The 10,383-nt window shown below is 36.2% G+C and overlaps 1 protein-coding gene across 1 annotated transcript; it reads right to left on the reverse strand.

Moving 5' to 3' along the window:
• Positions 1–7,869: 7,869 nt before the first annotated feature.
• Positions 7,870–9,162, reverse strand: LOC129720036 (uncharacterized). The gene is made up of 2 exons (XM_055671450.1): positions 9,101–9,162; positions 7,870–9,001 (listed from the first exon to the last, which is right to left on the reverse strand). Exon 2 carries the CDS (start codon positions 8,995–8,997, stop codon positions 7,870–7,872), a length of 1,128 nt encoding a protein of 375 aa, XP_055527425.1. The 5' UTR covers positions 8,998–9,001; positions 9,101–9,162.
• Positions 9,163–10,383: the final 1,221 nt, after the last annotated feature.

A 10,383-nucleotide genomic window follows, 5' to 3' on the forward strand; every position in this document is an offset into this window, starting at 1 on the left:
ATAAAATTTTTAATAATATGTTGCCTCGATATTTGTGTGACCGAATTGATAGAGGAAGAGATTTGCACAGGTACAACACTAGAAACGCGGAAGATGCCAGAACACCAAATTTTCTTTTCGGAAGATCACAGAACTCTCTGTTGTACAAAGGAATAAACTTTTTCAATTCGATGCCCAGGCAAGTAAAACGTGCAGCAACAATGGCAGAGTTTAAACGGCTTTGTATTTCACACATAAAGTCTGTTTTGTAGACAGCATAGATTTTTTGTTAATTTATAAAGAAGATTGTAAAATTGAAATATTTTTTTTTTTAATTTATTTGGTACATTAAGTTATTATGTTCATTGATGATGATGGATTTTTTGTTTGAACATAGTTTAGTTATATAATATTAAATAGTAGAGTAAAAAAAAAGAGTCGGCTACACATGTTTGAGTCACGCGCGCGGAGACTGACATAGACAATCTTGATAGAAGTACATCAGGTTTGAAACCCTGAAATGGAAACAAAAAGCATATCGGGTTGACAAATTGCTTTTTGGCTTGTAATATTTTCTAAATTATTTTACTTTCTTTTTAACAATTCATCTGTTTTCACAATTTAAAATAGGGTTTGGAGCGAAAACTGAAAAGGCTTGAGTTTGCCTGTGATCTGTAGAGCTCGTTATCGAGAAATATAGTATCATTGGATCTCTCTCGTAGTTCTAGATCGTTATCTAGAACCAATTTTGATTAGTGCACGCTCTTAAACATTAGGTTCAATTCCTAATCAAGTCCAGATAATTTCCGGGTTGGAAACGTTCTGGATGAGCCTTGGATTGGAAATCCGTCATTTTTTTTTTTAATTATTGGTATTCATTTGAAGGGTTACTATGTCTGAAATTTATAACCAGTCCGTTATTTGTTTGCCAACTGGTTACATTGCATGTTTTTAAAAATATCTCATATAGATAAATCGTCCAGCTCAAACCGATGTATGGGTATGAGGTGGGACCATTATCATCATCATCACCATTGATTTGATTGATTTCTTTTGAAGGGACTTAAGCCCCAAACGGTCATTCGTCCCTAATATTTGGTTTACCAGATGTTCTGGTATCTGACGGAGGACCCCCTTTCAACTCTTATAATTTTGTTAATTTTTTAAAAAGGCAAGGGATCAAAGTGCACAAAAGCCCGCCATACAACCCGTCAAGTAACGGGCAGGCGGAGAGGTTGGTAAGAACGGTGAAGGAAGTTTTGAAAAAGTTCTTAATGGAGCCTTCAACGAAAGAGTTAAATTGGGAGGACCAAATAAATTTATTTCTATTTACTTATAGAAACACTTCTTTGACAAACGACGGTGGCTTTCCGTCTGAAAAAATTTTCAATTACTCTCCAAAAACCTTGCTTGATTTAATTAATTCCAAAAAACATTATAAACGACAGTTGTCGTCACCACCCCTCCACAAGATGAGAAATTATCAAACCCTACTAATGTAGGAAACAAACCTACTAATGTAGGTCTAAAACATACTAATGAAATTGATGAACTGACGGAGGGTGATGTGGTGTGGTATAGAAACCACTACCCTCGTAATCATATGCGTTGGCTCAAAGCTAATTTCTTGAAACGATTTTTTAAAAATACCTTTCAGATATTGATTGGAAACGTGCCGGTTATGGCCCATCGAGGACAAATAAGAGTGGTTGACAGGATACCAGAGGGATCAAAATTGATTCTGCTCTGGAAACCGTTCGAAGGGACGGAAAGCTCGAGAGGACAAGATAGCATTGAAGGAGAAGAGGACTGTAGAGGTTTTCCGGAGAACAATTTGCCTAATCGAGGCAGAAAGAGAAAGCTTCCGATGGAATCATCGGAGATCGTACTTAGGCGTTCGAATAGAGTGGAAAGAGTAAAAAGAGATGAAAAATATGTTTATACTTAGTTTTAAACTTTTCGAATTTGGACTTCAAGCAAGTCAATAATAAACCTTGTAAAATATCGAGTAATTATATTGTATAAACCATTTTGTTAATTAGTTTTTAAGAAAACAACTATTTAAAAGGGAAGAGCTATGGCATACGCCCTTATCGAAAGCTTCCATGGTAACGTTTGTTACGTCGGAAGTTTATAGCACCGTCTAAACGTAACTTTGGTTACGTTAGACGTGAACGATATATAGAATAAACTGTCAGCAACAGGGCTGCCAAGTATACAGATTTTTCTGTATTATACAGATTTTTTGACCACGATACAGAAATGATACAGAATACAGAATTTTGATTTTTATTACAGATTCGTACAGAGTTTTAGCAATCGATTTTTTTTATTCTTGCTTATTTTCCGTCGATCTGATTCCGCCACTGGTGGAGGCGACTCCACCCAGGACCATAACTTACGACCCGCTGTTCAACAAACCGGCGCCAACGGCTTTACTTCCTCATGCGATGGAATGCGTGATCCCAGAGTTTTTCGCCTCAGAAAATCTCCCGGTGTCGGCTAGGACTAAACCTAGACCTGTTGGGTTGGTTGTGGGTGGATCACGCCACCCCACAACCATCGACACCTATGTCAGCGTTGGGATTCTAACCCAGGCGTCGAGCGTGGTTGTTCGAGTTCCGCTGGGCGTCTGGCATTCACTAAGCGGGAAATTCCTTTTGTTTGATTTCTTCTGGACATTCGACATTTGGCTAAGCGGGAAAGCTTTGGAACAAAAATACCGGATTCTATTGCCTTTCTAGCAAAAAAAAACACGGTTATAGACCTGAGTTTTCTTTCAGGAATTTTACCCAACCTTTTTACGGTTTCAGGCGAAGTTTGAGGTTGGATGCCAAGCCCAGTTATCCCAAACCAGAGCACTTGTAGGCACACGAACAAAATACAGAAAAATACAGATTTTTTTACGGGTGCATACAGATTTTTCAAAATAAAATCTGGCAGCTCTGATCAGCAAGACTGACATTCGAACGTTGATTCTTGAACTGTGAAGACTGTTTTTTGATAGTGCTAAAGTGATCCGAACGATACTTTAGAGTACTAATAGATACAGGGTTACATGAGCTCAGCTTCAGGGAGAAGATACGTATGAACATGTTCAGCTGTAGGGGTTCCTGTCATGAATAAAGATTGTCATTACTTGTTATACTACGTAAGAGTAACCATCGTGTTTCTTTTAAACCCACGACATCACAATTGGCGGTAGGTAGGATTGTTTTTCGGGTGGCGGAGTCCTCAATGCTCCGGACGGTGGCATAGTACACACCAGTTTTTGCTCCAGGTAGTGGAGGTATAAAAAAATCTAGTCAGCAGCGGAAGATTTTTTTTAAGTACGAAGTGAAAAAAGCAGGTTAGTGTTGGTTCTTAGGAATCAGGGGCTGCGCCACCGGCGAGTAAATATAAAGCCAGGAGTATGTGGATGAACAGTAAGAGGGTATAACCTCGAAAAATTGGAGCACGATGCATTAGTTTTTTTTACATTTGGGTCAGAATTCGTGAAACGGATCACTAAAAATCGCGATGTCTATTTTTTTTAAATAAGTATTGAAAACTTCAAGAGTTTCACTCGGGAAGTTGATTTTCCAATTTTTATTGAATTTAAATAAGTTTTCAAGTAGTTATTGTTATTTGAAAGTTAGGTCAAAATTGTTTTTAAACAGACATAGCTTTAGAAGTATTGCATCGAATTTGATGAAATTTTCACAGCAGATGCATCCCAAGTTGTAGTTTACGAAAATATTTTTTGGGGAAAAAAATATTTTTTCAATAGTAACTATTTAAAACAATATGTTGAAAATCTAGGTTCTGGGGCACTGAAAAATCTGAAAAAATCACAAGCAATTCTGACAAAATTTCGAAGCTACCCTGAAAATTTCGCGGTGGTGTTATTTTTTGATCAAAAGATATGGGCCTTCAAAGTTGGTGTCGCAACGCATTTTCAAGCGAGAAATGCTCCTAAACCCAGTTTTCTTCAGTTCTCATACCGAAAAGTGCACCAAAATGTCTAGAAGTAATAACACGGGCGATCTTACCCTGCTGATGCGTTCTGTACGGTTGTCCCCTAACTAAATTTTGCATTATTTTTTAGTAAAATGTGTAGGTAGGCTTGCGAGTTGTTGCGGGCATAAAGTATACTGTCTTCATCATTAAGTTGGGTAACAGACTAAGCATAGTTTGACTGTTTTGCGACTAAAAATCATTCCTATTAAACTAATTTTACAAACCTTACAGAATCTTTGCATATAACTGAAACTGGGATTGTCAATAGTAGTACTGCTCACTCGCTTCTCGCTTGAAAATGCGTTCGGCACCAACTTTGAAAGCCCATATCTTTTGATCAAAAAATAACACCAACACGAAATTTTCAGGGTAGTTTCGAAATTTCGTCAAAAATACTTGTGATTTTTTTCAGATTTTTCAGTGCCCCAGAACATAGATTTTCAACATATTGTTTTAAATAGTTACTATTGAAAAAATATTTTTTTCTCCAAAAAAATATTTTCGTAAACTACAACTTAGGATGCGTCTGCTGTGAAAATTTCATAAAATTCGATGCAATATTTTTAAAGCTATGTCTGTTTAAAAACAATTTTGACCTAAATTTCAAATGACAATAACAACTTGAAAACTTATTCAAATTCAATAAAAACTGGAAAATAAACTTCCCGAGTGAAACTCTTGAAGTTTATGATACTTATTTGAAAAAATTAGACATCGCGATTTTTAGTGATCCGTTTCACGAATTCTGACCCATTTGTCCACTTGAATATTTTATTTTCATTTTGTTTTCCTTTTGTTCACCTGTGATAACGGTAAGCCAAGATGAAAAGAAACAAGAAGTTTGTGATGTACATAAGGGAACAGCGATTTCATTTATAAGCGCTGTGATCAAATTAACTAGTCTTTGGGAAGGTTGGTGGATATAGACTGTTTTTTTCCAAACAAATCTGTGCTCGAAACGATGGAACTGATAAGTATTTATACTGTCAAATACTGAATACAAACAGAAGTAAATGCTGAAAAGGTTTTTTTTATTCCGGACTAAATGCTGAAACTGATCAAAGTTTGAGGTGCCTAGAGTAGGCCATTTGCTAGTTTAGTTTCTTTGAAGACAAACCGTATAGCAGATGAGAAACTAGTATGAAAGCAACTTGGCAACTTGGGGATTTTGATTCAAAGTCTTGCGATTTGGATCAAGTTTGGCTAGATAATAGTTCCAGTACGGTGTAGTCTTAGTGAGATACATCAAAGGTTGTTGACCTTGATGGAACAATTCAAGACTGTTGGTCTTGATTGATATCCCGTTTTGTTATCGATAACTGTTGGTTTCGAATAAGTAACCAAAGGTTGCTGACTTTGATGGAACAAGTCAAGACTGTTGGTCTTGATTAGGAGTCGATCTGTCATCGCTGACTGTTGGTCTCTTATATATCTTATATATATTTATATCACTTAGAACATTTAACTCTTTTCTTGAGAACCGTTCGCCCAATCGTTTTGTTGTCAAAGAATGAATTGTATATTTTTGATCAAGCATTCCAATGAATGTATGGTTTTTGCTGGAGAACCATGGACAAATTAAGAAAAACGTGTATTTTCCTAAATTTTAATAATTGTTCGAGCTTAAATTAGAAATAACTCGAAAACCAATGCCTTCAGAATGTTAATTACCAAGAGCTGTTTGATTTAAAATGACTCTCTGCATCTTTTACAATCATCAGAATACAATTATTTTGAAAAAGGTTTGAATTGGAATTTTCATAAAAAATCAATCTACCATAAAATAAAATATTTTTCATTTCTCCATCCTGGACTTTTTTTAAAAGTTGCGTATTAACGTCAAGTTTCTTTAAAAAAAATTGAAAAAAAAATTCAACTCTTTTTTTTTTAAATTGAAATTTAATGTTTATTTTTAATTTTTTTTGATCAAAAAAAATTTTTTTTGTACAGTGTATATATTTTTTATGATGCATTTTTAATTCCCTGCAACTCATTCTCAGACAGTTTTTCTATACAACCAACGGTTTCTGGGCTGCAATGCTTCGAACAAAACCTATTTCAAAAGGCATACGCCCTTTTAGAATGTAACTCATGGGTGTAAAAAATCTCTCCACTTGTGAAAAATGCTAAGTTTGCTGAGCCAAATACGTGTGCAAAGTTTCATTCAAATCAAAAATGGTCGATTAAATTTTCGCGTATTTCCAGGCGATTTGAAATGATTTTGCTCTAATGGAAATTATTAAATATTTTAAAGATGGTTGGCCAAGGAAAATAGACAAACGCTTTGTCTACGTTTTTTCTGATCAGCAAGATTTAGAATTTGTTGACGAGTGCTTATTGTATCAAAATAGGGTTGTTATACCACAACTTATGCAAAGTGGAATACTCAATTTATTACATGCCAACCATATTGGGATGGTAAAGATGAAAACTGGCTAAGCGCACTGTATTTTGATATGGAATCAATTTAGATATAGAGAGACACGTTACAAACTGTGATATTTGCAGAAGTATGGCAATAAAGCCAAATCCAAACATAGAATCCAAATGGACTCCTACTATAAAACCTTTTAGTAGGATACATATTGCGCACTTCCCACCAAAATGGACTGCACAGTTTGAAAGTGCACCAACAAAAAAGTGTGCATCAAAGTGATCACTGTCACTTGATCTGTCATTTTCGACTAGTATGACTTTTCCGGTGAATATTCATTACTGCTTTTTCCCAATCATTTTTCTTTTTAATTGTAACAGTAAAAAAAGAGAAGCATGGCGAACGTTATTTTGGAGAATGTTGAACATAAACAAGCCAGCACAAATACTAAATATTATTGTCTTTATGGCTACTATTTTCTCGGGCTAACGAGAGCTAAGCTGGCTATTGTTTACCGTAAGAGTGAAACAACGATCAGCGGATGGATAACTCCCTACGAGAAGCACGGATTACTTTCAGCAAAACAGCGTACCCGAGTATTTCGTAAGTTTAGTGCACGGCATAGGCAATGGATTTTGGACCTTTATCAGAAGAACCCGATTCTCTACCTTGACGAGTGCCGAAATCTGTTCTACCAACGATTTCAAACCAAAATTAGTGGATCGTGTATATGCAGAATATTACATGCTGAAGGACTGACGTGGAAGTCATTAGAACGCAGGGCTATCCAGATCAAGGAACAGGAAATTCTTCGTTATTGTTTGGAGCTTTCTTCTTTCGATTGGGACACGTATCATTTAGTGTTTCTGGACGAAGTTTCCTTCGATAACCGAAGCATATTGAGGAACCGTGGTTATGGTATAAAAGGGCAACGAATAGTTTTTCGAAGTGAATTTGTGCGTCGTCCCAGGGTATCATTTGTATGTTTTCTGGGTTTGCATGGTGTGTTGGATTCCTATGAAACAGAAGGAACTTTTACACGAAAAATATTTTTCGATTGTTGTCGTGAATTCGCACTCAAGAACAATAAAGTATTTCAATACCCGGGAATCAATTCTGTATGGATAATGGATGGGGCCCGCATACATTGTGATGCCAATATAATTCTGTATCTTCGTTCCATTGGCATCATACCAGTGTTTTTGCCTCCTTATTGTCCTTTTCTTAATCCCGTGGAAATTATATTCGGTATGACGAAATCACGCATTAGGAAGGCATACGTGGAAAATCCAAATGAAAACCTATCACACTTGGCAATTGAAACATTTATGGAGTTGGAGAATTTGGATTGCAGCAAAATCTATCGCCACTGTGGGTATTCACCAGGTGGAGTGTTCAATCCTTCAGTTGGATGGTCTCAAACTATTAGACAAACTAATTATAATGAAAAATAAGTTAATAAACGAAAGATTAACATAAATTTATTTGTTCAGATACAAATATTACTCATTCAAAGTTCAAGCATGATCAATATCTTCTAAATCCAATACGTTATCTGCAAGTGAACGGCTCACTTCATTCTCCTGTGGTCCCATGGATTCCTGCATGGCTGATAGCAAACTCAAATTGATCGATGTTCGTGCTCGCAGTGCACTTATGCGATGTTTTACCCTCTGTCCCAGGGAAATTAACTGGTCGGCCTCTTTTTCTAATACTGCCAGCTCTGTAGAAAATGCAGTATTGATTGTGTTAGCAACGGATAACCCATTTCGAGAGCTTTCAAGTTGCACTGCCTCCGAAATTGGAACAGATCTGAAAAATTTGATAATGAAATAAGGGGGCAATTCCGACATTTTTTGCTCTCGTGCGTGTGCTGGAACCGTGTGAATGTTATTTGCCCACAATTTCCACAAGCTTGCGTGGCCAGTGAAATGATGTCCGTGCAGTTTTCGAAGCTCGTTGGCCAAGGCAGACAGTGATTGGTTATTGGGAGCACCCGCTCGATCAGTATCCTGAAACCGCACCAATTGCTTGTCGACCAAATCCCATAACTGCTTACACGAAACAGCTGTAGAATATACGTGAACATGCACTCGTACATCAGTCGCGCTCAAACTAATCAGAAGTTTACTATCAATTTGCTCGATGTTTATACGTCTGCGTCTATTATTTTGCAGATATACGAACTTCTGCATATCTTCATACGATGGCTCATTATCAGCCCAAATAGGAGCCTGATTTCCATTGTCCTCAATGAAAACTACTTCACGATAAATAACAGGTTGCACAATCGTCCACATATGTTGCAGTATTTCTTCCACTGTATCTCCAATCAGCGTTTGGGAAGCAATAAGGCTGCCGGAAGTCTCTCCTACAAATCTTCGCTTATAAAATGAGGCAGACATCGATAAATTGGTTTTCCGATCACATTCACTTATGTTTTTCGCATAACAATTCCGTTTTTCTATGTTGAAAATCGAGTTTCCTGCTCCGTCATCACGATCCAAAGGTGGAATTGGAGGACATATCAAAGGGTCATCGGCATCACTGAGAGCTTCGATGAAATACTGATCGGAGTTATTCACAGAGCTGACGTCGTAATCAACCGGGTTATGATTCTCATCATAAAATATGTTATCATTCATAATGCTGCAATAAACATGAAAATCCACAACCAGTGAAAAAATGAATGTACTTATGTAAGTGTTCCATCCTGTAATATAATAAATGAAGAGAATTTTAACATACTTAGTTCGAATATCTGGACCGTTTCTACAGTTCACTAGCAGCCTAAATTTTAAATAAACATCGGTACTGGAATCAGTATTGCGTTATTGTTGACAAATCGTTTTTGTTTTAGCAGTGCTGCCAAAATCAATTGTAAATCAAAAGCAACAGAAAATATTATGATATTTACAAGTGGAGTAGTTTTTTTTGCATTTAGAAATGCAGTATTATATGAATATATTTATGCCAAAAACTGATACGTGGTACAGTTGATAATTAAAATATTTAAAACATAATTTCTCTTCATAAATTTCAAAGTATGTAATTACAAAAAAAAAGAATAACCAAATCTTTACTGGCATCAAAGATACGCAAATCTAGTATGGGTTTCAAAAAGTTCACTGAAAATCCAACTTTGAGTGCAATGTGCAATATTGATTTCTTTTATTTTGAGCAACGTACATATCTATTGATAGTAGATAGCTTTTCCAAATGGATTGAGGTTGAAAATATTAATAATGGTACAGAATCAAAAAAAGTTTTAGGGAATTAGTTGTTTTTTTCGCTAGGTTTGGTTTACCTGGTTGCTGGTGATTTCAATATTGATTGGTTAAATGATCCAAATTCGAATCAATTGAAGCAGTTAGCTAACTTTTACAATTTAACACAAACGGTTCCAGAATTTACGAGAATTTCCAGACATTCGCGTTTTCGCAATTTTGCCGAAGTAACGATAACAATGATTGGAATAGGTACACTGTCACGCGTAATTTATATTCACGCGCCTTGAAAAAGGCCCGTTGTGAATATATACAGAGGAAGATCGATCAACATCAAAATAACAGCAAAGAGTTATGGAAAATATTAAAAACATTAATGAAAAATGAAGATCGTTTTCCGCAATCCATAACATTTGACGGTTTGAGAGAACAATCAGCGCGAGTAATAGCAGAGAAATTCAACAATTATTTCGTTGATAGTGTTCAATCGATCAATCAAAGCATTGATTTGGTCAATAAACCGGACGAGATAATACAGCTGATCAATAATAACTGTAGCTTTGATGGTTTTCATCCTATTACTTTTGCAGAGTTGAAAGATATTTGTTTTTCTTTGGAAAGTTCGGCTGGTATCGACAATGTCAACGCAAAAGTAATACAAGATTGCTTTTATGTTATTGGACACGACCTGCTGGTCCTTGTTAATGAATCATTACAAACGGGGCACGTGCCTGAAGTTTGGAAGGAATCTCTTGTGGTTCCTATCCCCAAGATTACTGGGACGGATAAAGCCGAAAAGTTCCG

Source organism: Wyeomyia smithii, chromosome 2 (assembly GCF_029784165.1).
Source record: "Wyeomyia smithii strain HCP4-BCI-WySm-NY-G18 chromosome 2, ASM2978416v1, whole genome shotgun sequence".
Classification (NCBI taxonomy): domain Eukaryota; kingdom Metazoa; phylum Arthropoda; class Insecta; order Diptera; family Culicidae; genus Wyeomyia; species Wyeomyia smithii.